The 21,706-nt window shown below is 28.7% G+C and overlaps 1 protein-coding gene across 4 annotated transcripts in view; it reads right to left on the bottom strand.

Moving 5' to 3' along the window:
* LOC136082347 (uncharacterized) overlaps positions 1-21,706 on the bottom strand; it is a 448,050-nt gene that overhangs the window by 542 nt on the left and 425,802 nt on the right. For all 4 annotated transcript variants that reach the window (XM_065801362.1, XM_065801364.1, XM_065801365.1 and 1 more), the window contains 6 exons: positions 13,401-13,585; positions 11,029-11,103; positions 651-749; positions 363-577; positions 228-268; positions 21-117 (listed from right to left, as the gene is read on the bottom strand). In XM_065801362.1, coding sequence (XP_065657434.1) covers positions 21-117; positions 228-268; positions 363-577; positions 651-749; positions 11,029-11,103; positions 13,401-13,585 — 712 coding nt within the window. The remainder of the gene's footprint in view (positions 1-20; positions 118-227; positions 269-362; positions 578-650; positions 750-11,028; positions 11,104-13,400; positions 13,586-21,706) is intronic.

Below are 21,706 nucleotides of genomic sequence, written 5' to 3'. Positions count from 1 at the left end.
AACGCAAATCGATAACTTACACAGTTTGAGAACAATTGTCTGGTCGCTCCATTCGATAACCAGACTTTAAAAGCGGAAGAAGCTCGCCATTACTTATAGTAGAATAGGGCGTTCCTCCTAATAAAGTATAAAAGGATTATAGAGTACATTATAACTAAAACAATAATCATAAAAAAATATTATAAGCAATAAATATTAAGTTATTAAAACATAGTTTTGATACTTACCAAGAGTTACAATTTCGAATAAAACAACGCCGTAAGACCATCTAAAATACATTTAGCCAAAAAAGTCAAAAATAAAACAAAAGTTTTTGCAGATATCACAAAAACTATTCTATAAAAGAAATAAAAAGTATTTACACATCACTGAATGTTGTAAAGAGTCGGTAAAATATTGCTTCAACTGACATCCACTTTATCGGTAAACGACGATTAGTTTTGCCTGTGTAATTTGCTTCATCATTTAACTTGCAAGTCAATCCAAAATCAGATATTTTTAAATTTTTTTTAGCACCAACTAAAATATTTCTTGCAGCAAGATCTCGATGTACGAGTTTAATACAAGATAGATATTCCTGAATGAGATGTAAAGTTGAAAAACAATAGCAATTATTAAAAACCACAAAAAAGCACAAAGCACACTCATACCATTCCTGATGCAATTTGCCATGCAAAGCTTAGCAAATCAGAAGATTTTATCGGTTCCATATCCATTAGTGCAATCTCATTTTGCATTAATTTTGTTTTCTATAAATGTTTTACGAAGATATTATAAAATAAAAATAAATTTTAATGATATGAAATAATTTTTAAACTTAAAGACAAAAAACTTAATTATTTATAATACAAGTATTTGATTTAATTTTTGTTTAGTTTGTGTGTGTGTGTTCTTTATTACATTTTAAAATCCGTTATAAAATACAATTTATAGAAATATAACAACAATTTACATGATTGACAAAGGTGTTGTCGTTCACAACAGCTTAAAGTTTACTTATTGAAATTTCGTATGACAAAATAATCTCAAATAAATGAATACGTTTACAATAATAATTAAAAAATAAAAGATTTCAAGTTTTCAAGCTATTTTTGAAGATGCCTTTGAGCTTGAAGATAACAATTATTTTTATATTAAAAACATAAACAAAATTTAATATAAAATAGTTAGGGTTAATATTCGTTTTTTGCTGTTTTCCGCTTACACAGGTCAACAAAATTAATGTTTTTTTTCTTAAACAAATAAAAGTAAGTTTATATAATGTATATTCAATGCTGAATCTATGGTCAAATGTCTAAATGTTGCATTTTAAGTCTGTCTTTTTTTCGTTCTCTTTGAATCTTATTATTACCAACTACTTTAGATTGGTTGCTTTTTGAAATTATGTTCATGTCTTCTAGCACAGCACATGCTATAAATGCAGCACCTCTGCTTGAAACACCTGCTCTATTGCAGGCTTTTGCTAAAGATAATAACGGTGATCTCATTTGTTCAGTTTTAACTTTTGTTCCATTTTCGCTTGCAGCCTTCAGCTGTGTCTAAATAATCAGCATCTGATTCTGAGTCAGTATTCCAAATCACAGAGTCAACTGAGTAAGAATCTTGAGATACAGAATAAAAACTTGAATTCTAAATGAGGCTTGATGATATTGCTTGAGCTTTTATACCTACAATAGCACAAGACTGTGTTGATGGGTTAGACAGCATGGGGCTATTTACTATGCTTTTTCTTGCTTCTTTTTGCCGTAATCTCAAAGTAGTTTGAATATCGAGTCCTTCCATATACATAATCCTCATAAACCTCTGATCACTGAGAAAATCATGTTGTTTCTCGGGTACCTTCTTTACTTTTTCACAGATGCATCATGCACGCATAGAAATACATTCATGTATGCATAGAAAAATCAAGGCATTTGCATGCTGCGATGTCAAATCATGTATTTTTTGCATGCCTTGAATGTTTGGTTTATTTTATTTTAATCACTTTTTTTGCATTATTGTAACTGTGACGACAAGGGAAAGCATCAAAAATATAATTAAATTTACTTTATTTTAAATAAAAATTGTGTTCTTTTGTTAAAACTCAGTCCTCTAGCGGCAACTGAAGACGTTAAAATATTTTCTTAAAAATTGTAACCATTTCTACCTTGGTCATTGTGTAATGTTTAAACTCTATCATAACTCTAGCATATGCATAGAACTTTTTATTTTAATTTTGCAAGAAAAGGTCAGAAAATGTGTTTTTGTTTGAAAAATTAAATTCTAGCTCAAACTGAAGACATAAAAAAAATATTGTTATTTGGTACGCCCTACCTAACAGTGTGCATAATTTAGAATGGTTAGCGTTTATTACACAAAGAGTATGCCTCCAACCAAAAAGTTAACTTTTAACAATATTTTTTCTTTCTTTTAGCACTTGTCAATTTACAAGACTTACTTGGTCAATTTTCAAGACAGAAATTTAATCTTTAAAATTTGTTTTTTTTCTTGAAAAATCTGCATTACCGTTAATTAACATTTTTAAAAAAATGTACTTTGACAGATTTATTATATCGATGTTTTTTTATATCGATTTATTTTTGATTTATTATATCGATGGTGATGATTTATTATATCGATATCTTTGATATATTATATCGATGGTGGCTCGTTTTCTAGACAATACACTTCCAATTAATATAGTTTATATTATTATAATATTCTTAAGTTTGAATAATAATGGTGTTGTTTATTGGTAAAAGAAAGGATGTGTTGGAAACTTTGATGTGATTCATAAAAACATTTAATCGCTAAAAACAATTTAATTAATCAAACAAAAAAGTTATCAATTTTGTGGCTTAAAAGTTGCATAAGTTTTTAACTAACAATTGCATAGGGATAAGTTTTTATACGGTAATATTTAGCACTAACTTTTGGTATCTCTTCTAAAAAAGTGCCTACTCAGCAAACATTATTTAGCGGAATGCTGGTGGTCTTATATAGGCATTTTGAACGGACTGCTGTAGTTTTGCTTAGTGGACCATAAGTAGTAGTACTTGCTTTCCTTCCTTCTCCACTACTCGAGAACTTGCTTTTACACAGCAACTGCTAGTTTATCGTCTTCCCTACAAGTTTTATAATATTTCCAAATAGGTGATTTTTTATTAAAAGATGGCATTTCTTATGCTTTTTGTAATCCTTAATTTGAAATAACACAACTTTTGTTACTTCTTGCAGTTTGTCGCAAGCGACAATCGACTATCGAATACAAAGTTTTTCATGCTTACTAAATTGACTTTTTGAATTGAAATAGCTTTTAAATGATAATAGCTTGTTAATGCATTTATGCGGTTTTAATAAAAATATTTGAGACCTTTAACTTAAATGAAATTATCAAACTTGTAAAATGAATGAAATACATTTAGCAAATTAAACTCATTTATTCACAAATTTATTTACAAATTCTAGAGACATTTATATTATAAATACATTAACATTAATACAAACTGCAAACAGTGCAATTACAACTAAATGCTCTAAAGCTTTAGCAAGCAACGTAAATACCACTAAATGTTCTAAACTATAGAATTGCAATTTTTGTGTATGTAACTTATGTAACGGGATGTAAGAAATACAACCCAAGAAAAAATACAAACAAGAAAAAAGTTTGATGTAACAAATAGTCCACAAATAACATGCCCAAACACGCAAATAAAACAAACACGCAAATAAAACAAACAACGCGTAATTACCCTCAGGGTGACTACGGTATTAACTTTATTAATTTAGTTTATATATATTAGAGATACCACGTATCTCTAATATATATTATAAACAATTATTCAGAATATTTTACATATATAAACAATATACATATATAAAGATTATATATATATATACAATATATATATAAACAATTATTCAGAAATTTTATTGAACCTTTAATAATTTCGTTTCAAATAAAAGCTACATTTAAAAAAGATAAAAGAGAAGCGTCCTTGAAAACTTAGCAACTGTTCCTTGCTTTCAAATATGAATACTTTTTCGCATCATTTTAAAGCAAGAGAAAATTATGCATTGAAACTCAAAGGATTCCATAGAAAATCAATAAATATTTAGAAAGTAAGCTTGATATGGTCGAGTTGATCCAACTTCATTAATCTTGTTATCTAATATCTGTTTCACATGCAAAGGATGTAGAACGATATAATTACTTTAACAACATACTCTTATTTATACTATTGTTGCTAAATTGATACCTTCAAGTTTGGAGAATGTTTTTTTACAGAGCATTAAGTTTTGAAAATAATGTTTTAACAGCTGTAGAAGCTACTCATTTTTAACACTTAAGGGTTTTTAGAAACTTCGCTTGATCTTATGACACTTAAATACAATTCTCAATAGGAGTATTTTATGTCTGGCAAAAAAGTATGCAGTTTTGCGAAAAATAGTAGCTCAAACTTATTTTTTTCTATAGTTGTTTTATTTTGTGTTTTCTATAACTTACTTTAAATTACAAGGATATTCAAATGAAAAAATTGTAATTATAATAAGTTAAATGTTACAGTGTTCCGTGACGTCAAGTAGTTTGAAATAATAGTGCGTATATATTTGATAATTGTTGTTAATATGATTGTACGGTTTTGTATGTAATAGCTAATGTGTTTATATGATTAATGTGATATTGTAAATACACTTATGTGGGTTGTAATGGTAATATTTGAGGTATATAATTTAGTATAAATTATGATTATAATTTTGTAAGAGACAAGTTCTCATTGAGTAAAGAAAAGAAAGCATTTTGACTTTATGTTATATTTCTGCAAGAAAACTACCAAAATTAAGTAATATGAAGCCAATGTACAAAGGAAAATGTAATTTATATTCAGAAAACTTATATTATGTTCAGAAATCCAATCTGCATCAAATAGGAGCCGTTGCGTTTTTGATGGCATAAAGAAATATGTTTAAAATCAAACAACCTCAGTAAGGAGATTAGGTAGGAAAATGTTAGAAGTTATAGTGAAGTTTGGTTATTGGAGATGAAATACAAAGTACAGTGGTTCATTATAAAGCTATTTTCTTTTATTTATAAAAGCAAAAATGAAAATTTAAGAAATTACTTAAATGAGCATTGTAACAAAATTAGAATTACATTACAGGTTTTATATTAGAGTTAAGTTTTAATATACAAGACATTTTTATTGTGAAGGTACCATAATGTGAATTATCAGAAAGCAGTCATGGTTTGTTTGTGGAGTATGAGTTAGTATTATACTTGAGTATAAAAGCCTAGAAAATCATGTGCGTTTGACGCTTTTGATTTTGATTAAATATTTTTTACAATATATTCTTGTAACCGAAACACAAAAGTAACCGAAATACAAATAATGATTAAACATTAAAGAATTTTTTTATCAACTATAACTAATATGTAGCTAAAAAAAAACTATCCATGCAGATACGCAGCAAAAGTTACATAAAAATAAAAATAAATCTGATATAAAACCCTTATTTAACTTTGGGTAAAATACTATGAATACAAACAAGTTAAACAACAGGATAAGAAAAGTTTGGAAAACTTGGATGTTAATTCGCTTAGTGGTAGTATCACAAAAAAATTGTCAGCTTTTATTTTCAAAATAGATCAAATCCAAGATTTTATTGTTATGAACTTTAATCCCAGGATCTGGTTGAAAAAGTTTGTTTTACTTATAATGATGTCATATTCCATAAATGACAGAAAGTGTAGAAACACGAAAATTAAGTATTTTAATTTTTCTTTTTCCTTAAAATAAAATCTACTTTACACACAACAAAAAAAATAGGTTTTAGGACAGAGTTTTTAAAGTATTTTTATGGAACTTTTATTAGTGTCTCTTCAGGATACTGTATCTAGAAGCTTAAAAAGCAATATATATAAGGTAGCCGTTTTTGAAAAACTGATTTTAAAAACATTTAATTTAAAAAAAAAAAAAATTCTAAGTGCAGTTGAATTTTTTTCTAAGGAGAGTAAAAAGATTAAATTTCTTTAAAAAATATGTTTTAGTACTTATTATCCTAACTCACTAGATTTACTCAACATCGCAAAGATTTGTTTATATTGTTAGCTAATAATTTAAAAAAATTATTTGCAATCATCCAAAGTTTTGAACCTATAATTAATAATATACAATATTAGTAGTTCGAAACAATTCAGCAATTCCTTTGCCTCTAAAAAATTAGTAAAGTTTCATCTCTGAATGGGCGGATTCAGACGGCTGTTCATTATATTGTCCAAGAGAAAGGCCAGTAAGCTCAATAAACTGTTGCAAGTGAGCTGAGATTAAGTGTTTTTTTACTTTCACTGTAAGTTTTGTTCTTTAAAACTAATAAAGTATTATGTAGGATAGATAATGTAAATAATAATAATATGCTAGTACAATAATAATAAAAAATTATATTAAAGCGAATTCGTAACAAACCAACTAGCTTTAATTTTTTAACAAATTAACTGTACCTCTGAACAGCACTCCTGCAATGCATTGTAGGATAACTAAAGTCACTTATTAGTTGAAGATAAATAGAGTTGAGATAACTTACAAAGGTTCCTTGAACTAATTTACCAAATTTTATAATTGGATATTAAAGTGGTAAGAGCTCAATTGGTAGCCATGTTGTTAGCAGGTCATAGTTTTTAAGAATAAGCATACACATAATGCCTTATGTTCCCCCATGGTATCCTCTTCTAATACATCCAAGTAAGTTGACCTAGTCTTTGTTTTAAGGCCAATAAAAAACAATTCAGGTTGATGTATGATTTACAAATCCCATTAACATATGAAACTCTGGCAAAGGAATAACTTCAAGAACTAGTTTTGACTTATTTTCCTCCTTTGTTAGGCATGCATTCACTATATTCTATCGAAATATATTAATTTGATTAACAATATAAAAAAACTACTTTGTTATTATCAAAAAGACTTTTTAACTTTTTAAATTAAATAATAACAAACATTTACACCTTATATTCTTTCATTTCAGAACTTTAATAACCTGCTTCTATGTATGTATCTCTGATGCCATAGATCCAATGATAAAAATGTTTTCATTAACCACCAAAAAGCTCACACTCTTTCACAAAAAGCACAATCGTACTTACCGCCATTAGACTAAATTTGTTTATGTTTTCCTAACAACTCAATTTAAAGTTACATTATTATAAATTATTTTTAAATTATAAATTACTGAAATTTCTAAAAGAATGTTAATTATTTTCAAATCAGCTGCAAAAATATATTTACAATCTTTAAGCTTTAGAAGATCTAATACAATGGCTAAATTTCTGCATGTCTCCTGCAAGATGTCACATTTTGAAATAACCACAGAATGGTTAATTCCAGAGTATGTTTCGTGACAATTTTGATCATCACGTCTTTTTTTTTACTGGATCAAAAAAGTTTGAAACTATTTTAAGTGATGCTCCACCTTAAAAATATTAGTTTTAGTTAAAAAGTATATTCTGTGACGTTCAGGACCTCTTCTAATAACGTTTTTACCTGAATCAATTCCAATTTGTATTAATGTTTGGAAAGAGTTTTGCCACTGCAAAGGTGAGCAGTTTGGTTAATTGAGAAACATAAGGTCTCCTAACACATCTGTTGATGTTTTTTTCTTCTTCTGCAATAACTGTCTTTTCATCAAAAAATTCAGATAAAATTATACTTTTTTAATTAATTTTTTTTAGATTTGCCTAAAATTGAACTCCACTTTTCCTCAAGGATTTGAGTAGGACTATGATTTGAACTGACTTAGTCCAAGTCATATAACCATAGTTTCAGTTTCTTCAAATCAACTTTCCTACTAACTAATTGAGAAACACTAATAGTTATTGGTAATGGCAACCCACCTGAATAGTATAATACTTTTAAGGGTTTAAACAATTTGAAAACACTAACAAATCTAATAAACAAAATAACAGTATTCAGATGTGTCTGATTTCCATGCTCAAGTTTTTTTTTCTTATAAATTGATCATAACATAAACTAAGCGACTTTATCCTGAACTTTTTTAAAAGCATTAAATAATTTAGCAAAAGTATTTGTACATGCATTCAATTCAGTACATTGATGTTGAATTCCTCTTCCAATCGCAAATAGGCAAATATTACACATCCTAAATGAACTTACTAATTTTTTTGTTTTTTTCATATTCGAAAATCTGATTTAGCCTTTGAGTAAACTGTGCATGTTTCACAATTTCTAGGACTTACACATCTAGATAATTGAGATAGCCATCAAGTTTTAACTATATTTGGTATATCTTTACTTTCTTTCAGTAAGTTTACTTTTTTTATCTTGGACATATGCCTACATATAGTAAGTTTATTTTTAAAAAGTAATTAAAAAATTGCATTATTAGTTCATAAAATGTAGTATATCTGTAGGATAAACGTATATAGATATTGAATATTCAGATTTTACATAAAATTTTATCTAATCCTCTAATAATTTCGTGACTTGAATAAATTTTAAGCATTACTTCAAACAATAGCAGCAAACACTTCTCTGAATTAATAAAAGGGACTTGTTTTTTTTTGCTTTTTACTGTTTTATTAAATAATATATTAGGCACTTTCTAATACAGTAAATCAAACAAATAATAAGATTTGCAACATTCTATTATTATATAAAATAAAGAAAGCACTAAATAAAGTAAAAAAAAAACAGCAATGTTGTTACTGAAAACATTTTTAACAAAGCATTATAAAAAAAACTTCTTTAAATTTTTATAATGGCTCCATTGACAATTTCTGTAGAAAAATAAAAATCTTAAGATAATCAAAATCTAACAGCCTGCATTACTCAATAAGCTATAACTTAATTTGAAGATGTTAAAATTATATTATATTAGATGTTAATACTTTTTATAAGAAAATGCTTAACTTTACAACTCTGACCCCTTCCCCTTTTATTCAAAAATTTAAAAAATTTTTAATTCTTTTTTTTCAGAAATGGCTCCCTTTTGATTTTTAAGCTTCAAGATACAGTATCCTGAAGTGTAACTTAAAAATTTTTAAAAAATTATTTGGAAAACTTTGACCTAAAACTTGAAACTTATTTTTTTGTTTAATAAAATATCAACTTTAAACTTGTTAAAATGATTTAATTTTGAACAATTTTATAAAAGCCTAAAGTACTTAAATCATTAGTATATACGACTATACTTAATTTTTTTTTTTTTCAAACATCTTCCCTTCCCGCAAGGCTATAGGCAGCCACTCACCATATATCAAATCAGTTGCAAAATTAGCAGATGCTAATTTTGCAACTGATTTGATATATGGTTTCAAAGAAAGATTGGAAGTAAGAGTTAATCCTAGAAGATGAAGAGTAGATGACTCATCGAGTACATCACTGTTCATAAATATAAGATTTAAATTATTGCGATAACGATTAGCTGGGATAAATTGAGTTTTATCTGAATTAAAGTTCACCAGCCACTGTGAGCCCCATACTGTAGCAGAATAAAAATCCTTTTCAAGCTCAAATGCCCCTCCAACCAATCAGAGGGTGTTGGTTTCTTATCACCACAAGAATAAATAGTAGTATCATCAGCAAACAATGCCACCTTAGGTGTGAGAATATCTGGAAGATCGTTAATGAAAATTAAAAAGTATAGGGCTAAGGATAGAACCTTGAGGAACCCCTGAAGTTACAGAATAAGAAGAAGAGTGCTGTCCATCAAGGACAACTTTCATACTACAATCGGAAAGGAAAGATTCAAACATCTTAAAGATGTTGCCGAATACACCATAAGAAGAAAGCTTATGGAGAAGACCAGCATGCCAAACTTTACCAAAAGCTTTTGAAATGTCAAGAGCGATGGCCTTAACCTCTTCACCATTATCTAATGCACGATAAAACCTATCAGTTATTACTGTTAGCAAATCAGCTGTAGAATGAGAAGATCGAAATCTGTATTGACGGTCAGAAAGTAAGTTATTAGATTCAAGATGAGAAATTAAGTGTTTGTTAATTAAAGACTCAAAAACCTTGGTTATGACCGTAAGAAGACTAATGGGACGGTAGTTAGACAAATCAGATCGCTCTCCAGAATTTTTGAAGATAGGGATAACAGATGCCGCTTTTCAGCAGGCTGGAAAACAAGACTCTGATAAGCACTTGTTGAATAGTTTTGAAAGTATAGATGACAGCTCCAGAGAACACTTCTGCAAGACTATAACAGGTATGCTGTATGGGCTTATGCTGTATGGGCTTAAGCTGTAGAAGAGTCAATGCAGGAAATCACTTTAGATACAGAAGCTGGAGTGATATAAATGTCAAGCAATGGATCAACCTGTTTGTTGGCAATATCAGGTAAAACGCAACTAGTGGAATCAAGAGGTGATATTGATGAAAAGTTTTTTGCAAAAAATTCAGCTTTATCCTTAGGTGAGGTGACAAAGTCTGAACCATACAAGAGAGGTGGAATTAAAGATTTGCCCTTATTATTAATATTATTAAAGCTTTTCCAGGAGTCACCAGCCTAATAGATGAAGAAGGGGTGGGAGGCTGGTCAACAAATAGAATCTGTTTACCCCTTCAGTCTTTGCCTAGGAGGTCTTCTACAAGACAGTGGCCGGGTACATTTAACATCTGCCCAAGATGAGTATTTGTATCGAGACACCATCTCTAGCCTTTACTTAACCAAGAGCCCCAAGGCAGGGGGTGTTTTAAGTAGGAGTTGGCATCTCCTAGCCTTTGCCTAAAAAGAGGCAGTCAACAAGGTAGCAGGACATGAAGCAGATTGAACTGGATTACATGTTACCAATAGCAGGATAACCTGATCTGACTAGAAACAAGTTTAAAGATATAATATAAACATACATTGATTTAAAGATAGAATATAAACATACATTGATCTGAACAGATACAAGTTTAAAGATAAAATATAAACATACATTGATCTGAACAGATACAAGTTTAAAGATTAAATATAAACATACATTGATTATATATACAAAATTGCAATAACAAAAAAATTTGATAATAAAAATTTAATTAATACCTCAAGTAACAGTGGATTTGTATGTGTGTAAATAAAGCGCACTTGTGCTTCTATGTCATCATTCAAAGAAATAAACTTAAAAATAAATATAAATATACATAAGCTAGCCTCATATGGTGTATCTGCAAAAACTTATAAGATTATCAAATCATTTCTATCTAACCGCTTTATTTAAGTTATCATTATGGCTAACGCTTTTATTCATTTCCAGTAACTTCTGGTATACCTATAGTTCTATCCAGTTTAGTTTCTTATTGACATTAATGATCTGCCCGTCAACTTTAAAGTAGATCTTTTTACTGATGACAAAACTTTATACAACTGCCTTGAATAAATGTCTTCTCTTATTGATTGCTTAGAACAGACAGCTGATCTTGATCTGATCTCACTTCTGTAACAGATTAGGCACAGTGCCTGGTAAATTTACAAAAAACTACAACAAAACTCATTAACTTACTGCAAACAAATATCGCAACTCTATCAACATTACTTTATTAATAAATGGCAACCCTTTCACTAAGTTTTATCTTTACCTTTACCATGCTATCGTTTACTTCTGACCTTTCATGGAAACCATATATACAATCAATCGCTAAACTAGTGTCTGCTAACGTTGTCTCTCCTTATTGTGCACGCCATTTTCTTACCCCTGATTCCATTCACTATCTCTAAAAATCTCTTATTTGTTCTTTTACATAACACTATTGTCATATTTTGACCTGGTTCTTCAAAAAAATGCTCTTTCACTTTTAGACAAGGTCCGAAAACACTTAGTAAACATAGTTGGACTCGCTCTATTTGCTAAATTTGAGCCATTTTCCAACATCGTAAAATTGCATATCTTTCTCTTTTTTACAAATGCTATTATGATTGTCACTCAAAGTAGGTATCATCTCTAGCTTCTTTGACTCTCGCTTGACTTGATCTCGCTTGATCTCTCAACAAAGTCTCAATCTTTTACGGTATCTGTCCCTGCATGCTCTCAAAAATTTTATTCTTCTAGTTTATATCCACACTTCAACCATTTGGAACTCTATCCAGTCTTCATGGTTTCCTGACTTATAAAACCTACAACTCATTGAGTCCTCTGTCAACCTTTTTCTTGTTCTATAATTCAATTCTTTATTTTCCTAGTAACTCACAATTTAATAGCGGTTGCTTGCAAACTTGTAGGGAGTGAATCAGAATTAAAAAAAAAATATTTCATTTTAAAAATATTACTTTTTTAAGAAGTGAGTTTAATTAAAAACACTCTCAACTTTATATTTACAACATTAGTAGTTTTTCATTATTTTCAGGATATTTTTTAGTTTATTATCTAAGATATCAATCAATAATAATGATTTCTGTTTGTGTAGGGCTTTACAAATCTGAAAGAAAAAATTATTTACCAAACGGTGGATTCCATTTGGAATTTGATTTTATATACTTTTGATTTTTTTCTTATTGTTTAAACAATAGTTTAAATAGTATTCTGTCATTAATGTCTGTTCTCTATTTCTTCATAGTAAGAGTGTGTATTTGTAACAAATTTGTAAATTGTAATAAATAAAATAAAGAGTGTAGACTCTCATAAGGCATATCTAACTAAATATGTGTTGCGCAATTCAACTCACTAAGCATCTATATTACTATTACTCACTATTACAATTTAATAGGAAGACAAATTTCAGTCGTTATAAGTTATAGTATTCTTTTTTACTCATTTTACTCTTAATGGCTTTTAATTTAGCAACCTGCCAACTTTTATTTTATCATTAAAAGTTATTTTAATAGGGACTGCACCTGTATCCTAGGTGCAGTCCCTTTTAAAAATTAGATTAAAAAAAAGTGTTTTTCACAGTTAAAGTTGTTTATTTTTCAGATAGAATTACATGGTGTGCACACTTCGTTGGGTATAACTGGTAAGTAAGAATAAACCTCATAATATAAGTCATTTATTGTCTCTAGGATAAAATAGTAAGTTCTTTCTGTGTTTTGGATCATATTGTTTTTTTTTCATTAATTTCAAATTAGCAGTTAGCGATGTATTGTTATGTTATTGTGCAAATTAAGTCTAAATAAATGCTAGCAATATAATCTACAAACAAAAATATACTAATAAAATTGTTTTAAAAAGAGTTTTATTTTGCACTAGATCTTCAATGTAAAGTTTAAACAAGAAATAACTTTAATTTTATTTTTCAGTAAAACAAATTCTTATTTACAAGTTAAAGTTTTTTTTTATGTATAGCTACTAATACTTTTTGAAGGTTTTCTTAAATTAATTAGAACAAAAATCAATAAAATAGGTCAAAAATAGTTGTCTATAAAATGATGAAAAACTCAACTTTTGAATTGAAATAAAAGAAATCAATGAAATAACAACTTACTTTTATACGAGTGTTTCTCAAGAAATGCAACAAATCTCCATTTTCCATAAATTCATTAACTAAACATAAGTATTTCCCAAATGTACAACAGCCAATCATATTTACAATATTCTTGTGATAACCAATTCCTTTCATCAAAGTAATTTCTTTAACAAAATCATTATACTCTAAGTCACTTGCACCATCTATATTTAAAAGAAACATCAAAAATTGTCCTATTTACATAAAATATTGTAAGTTTGCACAAAAAAGAATTAATAGAGTTAATCTGCTGTAATCTGCTGCTAGTTTAAAAAAAACCTGGCAGTAGATTGTGAACTCAAAAAGTTATCAAAATAAATAAAGCTCCTACAAGGGCTTAGTAAGTTTAAACTAATATAGCATTGTATAAAATGGTATGTAAAACTTTGTCATACTATAAATGGCATTATAAACAAAATTAGATAGTCAATAAAACACATTATTAGGCTAAAATTTATTAGATTTAGACTCAAAAATACATATTGCATTTATTATGAAGGCAAATTTAAGTATGGGCTAATTTGGTTTATCAAATCTATTGTTTTACTAATTTTTAATTCAATATGATGATAATAAGAGATATAATAATATACATTTATAAATAAAAAATATAATTATATAATAGGTGATAACTAAAATATGAGAATAATTCTAACCCTCTCAAATCAAACCACAAAATCAAAAAATCAAAAAATAGTACGCCTATGTGAAACTATACTAAATCTCTTTACATATGTTTATAATTTATCACATGTTTTGTTTGAATTAGATAATTCAGTTGTGTTTAAAATGCTGTCAAAAGAAGATGTACTAAGCGAGCGCATTCTAAAGTTCTATCAAATGCACAAAAATCTCGGAAAATAGTTTACTGTAAATCATTTTAAAAGCGAAAATACTCCATTTTAACTATTTACCATATTTTGGCATCCCTAACAACCAAACGTTAAAGTAGTAGTCAAAGACCAGCTAAATCAAGGAACAAGAAGGGAATTTGTTTGCTTCAAGGTGCATTTAACAATATTGGTTTATAAAGTCAACGAGATGCTGGAAAAAATTTTGAGAGTATGTACCCTCATATCTGTAAAACATTGAAAAACAAAAAATAGTATATTAAAAAAAAACAACACTGGAATACACTGAGCAACAAATACCAGCTGTGGAGTCTCAATGCTGCTGGATGACCCGAAATTAATCTGGAAAATGTTTTGCTTTGGATGAAAAGACTGCCCACTCTCCAAAACGCAAACTCCAGGGAATAATTAGTATTGAGTAAATAAAAGTTCTACAATATCTCAAAGCTTAAAATACAAATAAAAACACAAGTATAAACAGAAGGTGATAATGTGCATTGTCATATCTGAGATGGGAAGTTCCTAGCCATAATTCAAGCCAAGTGTTTTGGCTAAAAATCAAGAAGTATACCAGAATCAACGTTTGAAGGCTGGATAAAGCTTCATCACATTATGCCAAAAAAACACACTTCTTCTTAAAAAGCCAAAACATCCCACATATAACAAAAAATCAGCAATCCAACCACCTTGCCTCAGTGTTGCCTAATTGAAGATTTCTTTAGATATTTGAGATAGTTGGTATACAAAAAGATCTGGAGAGTCAAGAATTGTAAATAACTGATTACCCAAATCAAATGATGCATTTAGCAAACTGATTTAAATACTGTAAAATGCTTCTGTTCCAACATTATGACAAAGCTACATTGAACTGCTGATGATAGACCATATTGAAGTGTTCATTAATTTTTTCTTAAAGATAAGCGATTTACCTTCTTTAAAATAAACATAATTTTCATATTTTAAAGATGGGTTTTTTCATACAGCCTGTTATAAAATTTTCATATTTTAGGTATCAACTGTTGTATACAAAGTTTTACTTACTATTGGAAGTAAGACAGAAAACAAAATCTACCTTAATTTTATGTTGTTTTTCTACTTATTAAGAGCGCATAAAAATTAATAAAAAGTCCTTTTAGGTTAGTTGATAATTTACTAGCCTATCTTAGCAACAATAACAGATTCACATATTCTTGGCACTCTGCTTATAAAACTATATTATAAAAGAATCTGGCATAGATTTATATTTTTTAGATCTATCAATTCATTTAACTTACAAAGAACAGGACATTAAACTTGCTCTATCATATATAACTCTTATTACTAGCTCCATGCCCAGAAGACATAAAAATAATTTTAATGTCTTCACATGTGTTTTAATGTCTTTTTGTGTAAGGCTTACCATTCTAAATTATGCACACTGTTAGATAGGGTATATCGAAAAACAACTTTTTTTGAATTTAAAGTTGTAACAAAGTGGAAAAGTTGCATAATGCTATAAAAAGTAACTGTGCCAAAATTTTTATATTTTTTTATGTCTTTACTTCACGCTAGGGTTTTATTTTTTCTTACAAAAACACATTTTCTGACCTTTTTTACAAAATAAAAAAATCTATGCATATACTAAAGTTGTAATAGAGTTTAAACATTACACAATGACTTAGTTTCAAATGGTTACAATTTTTAAGAAAATTTTTTAATGTCTTCAGTTGCTGCTAGAGGACTGAGTTTTTACGTAAACGCACAATTTTTATTTAAAATTTTTTATTCTATGCTAATTGATACTTACTGTATCTGATGAGCGCACTGTAAAAATATTTCTTGATTACAGTCAAAAGTATAGAAATATTATGAAGTTAACAAAACGAAGCATACAGACAAATTGAAGTCCAAAAAATAATAACATTTCCAAGGCATACAGAAAATACTTGATTTGACATCACAGCATGCAAATGCCTTGATTTTTCAATGTATGCATGAATGCATTTCTATGCATTCATGATGCATCTGTGAAAAAGTAAAGAAGGTACCTGAGAAAGAACACAATTTTCTTAACGATCAGAGATTTATGAGGATTATGTATATGGAAGGACTCGATATTCAAACTACTTTGAGATTACGGCAAAAAGAAGCAAGAAAAAGCATAGTAAATAGCCCCATGCTGTTTAACCCATCAACACAGTCTTGTGCTATTATAGTTATAAAAACTCAAGCAATATTATCAAGCCGCATTTAGAATCCAAGTTTTTATTTTATATCTCAAGATTTCGACTCAGATGACTCTGTGATTTGGAATACTGACTCAGAATCAGGTGCTGATTATTTAGACACAGCTGAAGGCCGCCAGCAAAAATAGAACAGAAAAGTTAAAACTGAACAATGGTAATTTACAATGGTACTGGTAATTTCCCACTCCATTTTCTATTGTGCAATAATTCAAATAAAATCAACATAAAAAAAGCAAACTCAACATATATAACATATAATGAAAAAAATCCAGGGAAAAAACTACTAGTGTAGAAAAATCTTGAGTATCAGGAATTTTATGCATTCCTGGCTATTTTGATAACCTCTGGTGCTAACAACTCAAATACTGACAATACAAAGGGTATGCAGCAGTCGAACGCATATCCATTGTATTGTGCAGCAATGGGCATCAATTGCTTTTGGAACATCATTCCTTTTATTCGATTTTATGATGCCAATACTTGTACTCAACGCATCGAGATTAATAAAGCTGCTCCAATACGAGACATTCGAACAATGCATAATAGAATTTAGCAAAGCATTATAACCTATCAGAGCACTTAACCATCGACGAGCAACTATACCCATATCGGGGTCGAACTAAATTCACTCAATATATTCCATCAAATCCAGCCAAGTATGGAATTAAAGTATGGTGGATATGTGATGCAGAAAACTTATAACCTCTCATAGACCAGATTTACACTGGAAAATCGAGTGACAGTCGTGAGAAAAATGTTGGTGAGAGAGTTGTAAAAGAGTTGGTACCACAATACAAAGGATCTGGTAGAAACATTACAATGGATAATTACTTCACAACTCTGTCATTGGCAAAATCTTTACTATCCTGGGATCCAACAATTGTTGGCACTTTAAAGAAAAATAAGACATGCATTCCACCAGCAATGACTGCATTGAAAACATGAGAAGAACTATCCACCATGTTTGGCTTTCATGAAGAAGTAACCATGTGCAGTTATGTGCCAAAAAAAAAATAAAGCAGTTATTATGCTATCACCAATGCATCAGGTAGCAAAGATAGGTGATGAAGCAAAGAAAAAACCAGAAATTATTGAAATTTAAAACTGGTCAAAAGCTGGTGTTGACCCAATGAATAAAATGCTTGGTAGATATACTTCTAAAAGATTAACTCAAAGGTGGCCTTTAGCATTTTTCTACAATATTCTCAATGTTACCTGCCTTGCAGCATATATCCTTTAATATGAGAATAAAGTGCTTCCAAAAAAATTATATGAGTGACGATTATTATATCAGCAACTGGGCAGAGAGCTGTGTACTCCGTTTGTTAAAAACGTTTGCATAATCCACAAATCATGAGGCAGTTTACTACGAAAGTGGCAATTAAATGTTTTTTTGCTATAAATCTAATTATGCAACCAACAGTATCTAAATCTTCTAAACCCCAGGTACAACTCGATTCAACCGGAAGGAAAAGAAGACTGGAGTATGCCATGCTTGTCTCACCAGCAAATTTAAAAAACATCGCAAAACTCGCAAATCATGTTCAATATGTGAGTTCCCCATTTGTGTTGAGCATTGTGTTTCAACCACAACATGTGAGAAGTGTGTAAAATAAATAAATTTGTTATTTTTTACGGCAATGTGTTTAAATAATAAAAATACTTTAATAAACAGTTTTATTATTGTGTATAAAACCGGCTTTCATATGTAATAACCTAAGTAAGTACCAGGGTACCTGGTTAGTGAAGGGTGGAGGTGTCGAGTTTGATAGCTAATAACTGCTATTAAATGATTAATTCCAAAACATTTTGACAAAAAAGTGGTGTTAAACTACTTCAACTATGGGGATCCTAGCAGTCATAAAAATATTTTAAAGGGACATTAACAAATTCTACTTTGGACACTAGAATGGATACCCAGGTACCGGGTTACTGACAAGACGGTTAAATGTAATTTTTGATCAACTTTAACATGCATTTGAGATATTCTGTGAGAAAGTGGGACAAATTATTAAGGTTTGTAACCTTAAAAATTTGTCCCACTTTCTCACGGAAGTGGGACAGGCATGTAACTTACTATCTCAAATTTTCTTTATACTTTGTGAAAATGGTCACCAATATAACATAGACTACCTTGCAAAATTTTAGCACTGATATCAAATGGATTTTAGAGATATTGTTACTTTAAAATCAGCTATTTTTAGCAGTTTTTTTTGTTTGGATGCCATTCTAATTTTACTTTAGTTTTTGTTTAACAAGTTACTGTTCAACTAAACATGTGATTAAGCTGAAAATTAGCACCAGTATAGTTTTTAGGACAGAAAATCAGATTATGATAATTGTTTTTAATGAAAATATTTAGAACTATATCAATATGGGGACTGTACTTTACCTATAGCTATTTTAAAAAATTTGAACAAAGGTGGAAAGGAGGCCTGGTATCCATGGTAACATTAATTTTTTTAGAATTTTTTTTTGATTTTATTAAAGTATATATAATAAAGAGTGTTTTGGTGAAAAACTTGGAGGTGGGTTTTTTGAGGATTTTTATAAACAATTAAATGAATTATAATGAAAGAGTAAATTCGTATGTTATTTATTAAGAAATAACTTATTTTGAAAACTTCTATTATAAAAAAAACAGCCATTATCAATAATTAAAATGAAAAAATCATAATAAATGTAATATATTGAGTCTAAAAAATTAAATAAATACAAGTTTTAAATAAAAAACTAACCAATAAAAAACCAGAACTTGCATCTGATTAATTCATAAATTGCTTATAAAAGAAAACTGGTGTATTATGATTAAGTTAATTTAAAGATTGGATTTTGGATAAATCATCTGCGTCTATCTGGTATATGCGCCCTGTTCTTGAAGATAATGCTTTTTTTTATTATAATTAAGATATGGGGCTTAGGAACCCAACAACAATCAACTCTGGCAAAGGCCAGTATAACGAAGTGTTAGGTAAATGAGGATGAATTAAATTTTCAAGGGCGTCTTTATTTCTTTCATCAACTTCAAATACCAAACCAACCCAGTTAAACATATCATATTTGCAGATATAGTATTTTCCTGCAATGATTTCTTGAAGATATTGTATTGAGCCATTAAGGTTGAATGTTAGATTAAATTCCTCCTGCTCAGAGACTCTTTTGACATTTGTGCTTGTTGCATCCTGCGGAAAAAATTGGTGGAAACTTCTTGTACCAGGCAAAGTATTTGCATTATTTAATCGGAGAGTCAAAGATTTATGGAGTGATAAAATATCTTCGCCTTTTAAAAAAAAGAAGTGGATGCTAAACATGTTATTTTTTGAAAAATTGAACATTTCTTCAGCGTTCTGAGTTTGTAAGTCAATTGGGCGTTGAAGACTAGATCTTGAAACAAGTCTTTTAACTGTTCCATCAATGCCATCATATGTTGACTAAGAAAGAACTGTTATGCTATCAATGTTAATGTAGATGTGTAACTTAAAAGCTCTGCTGTATTTGCCGTACTCCACTGTTTGCATTCAATTATTTCATCTTCATTAATTTTGTCATTCTCTTAAAATGATCCTACATTTTGAAACAGATTTGCAGTTAATTAATTGATAATATTTTGAATTCCAGGGCAACAATTACACCTATGGACCACGCATTCCCTTGACTTTCTGCTCCAAACAATCTTCTCAATAAGTTCATGGTAACTTTTTTCCAGTTTAACTGCACTAAACATCAGCTTTAGGTGTTGGTGTATTGCACATATACAAACATCATGGGTTATTTTTTGACCAGCATAAATACACCATTTAGGCTTAAACTGAGCAAATTTAGAAAATGCTTTTTTATACTGAGGGTGCTCTAGTTTGAATTCAATAAATAATAATCATCTTCACCATTGTGGTACTGTTAGGTAGACCAACCATCATTTTTTTTTACCACTTCTTTTCAACATGAAGGTCATATTTTAAAACCATGTAATTTCTCAATACCGATTGAACACATCTTTAGCCAGTTGAATATCAATTTCTTGCAAACACCTATAAATATATTATAAATGAAAAAAATTTGCCAAAATTAGGAAATAATAATTTAGATAACTTAAGAAATAATAATTTTAAAAATAAAATAAAAAAATTAAAACTTTTAAAACTAGTTGAAAGTGTACTAAATCTATTTTTTTGTAAAAAGACTGCACAAAAAGTTAAGAACATATAAATTTACCTTTTATATTAGTTTCATGCCTTTTAAATGGGTCAATTCAATTTTTTTGGGAGTTAGCAAACCGGTTAAGTAAAAGTTGCTTAAGATGTAAATAGATTTTAACATTAACGTTTAATATTAACAGCCCAGATCTCTAAAATTTCTATCTCTCTCTGAATAGCTTGATAAATCTTTCAATCCAATTGATTTAGTGTACACTATTTTACAACATTGATCATTTGATAAAATACCAACTGTATACAAGACTTGTTTATTTTATTATATAACTATAATATACTTAGTTATAAAATAAATGTAATATATATCTATTCTATAACTACAGCTATAAATAAACACAAAATACACAGACATACATACATTTGAAATGTAGAAAACTTTTTTCAATAGTATTTTTAAATGATATTAAATATTTATTATTTTTTAAATTTTGATAATAACTTTTTTTTATTTTAATGATTAACCACAAAGAAAGAACATTATCTGGTAAATTTTCAGACTAATACTAATTCTTAGCGTTTTAACATTGAGTGTTTCTTTTGTTTTGGTAAAAGATGACATAGTACGTCATTTATTAGAAACCATAAAATTATTTAAAAAATAAATATCTATTTGAATTAAAGTTTCTTTAAATAATAGGTGAATTGAGTTTTCTTTAGTATAATTTTTAATGACTTATGAAAATTGTCAATGTCAACTATTTAAAAAAAAAATCATGAACACAGAACTATAATACTTATTTTTCACATGATACTCCTATACTTTTACCAAAAACTTCAAAAAATCCAACTCTAAATTTTACTCTAAAACACTCTTTAATATATATACTTTAATAAAAATGAAAAAAAATTCGAAAAAAATTAATGCTACCATGGATACCAGGCCTCCTTTCCACCTTTGTTAAAATTTTGAAAATAGCTGTAGGTGAAGTAAAGTCCCCATATTGATATAGTTCTAAACATTTTCATTTAAAACAAATATCATATTCTGATCCCTAGTT

This window comes from Hydra vulgaris, chromosome 07 (assembly GCF_038396675.1).
Source record: "Hydra vulgaris chromosome 07, alternate assembly HydraT2T_AEP".
Lineage (NCBI taxonomy): Eukaryota > Metazoa > Cnidaria > Hydrozoa > Anthoathecata > Hydridae > Hydra > Hydra vulgaris.
Note: the sequence above shows the minus strand (reverse complement) of the source record. Positions and strands in the feature narration are given on the sequence as shown.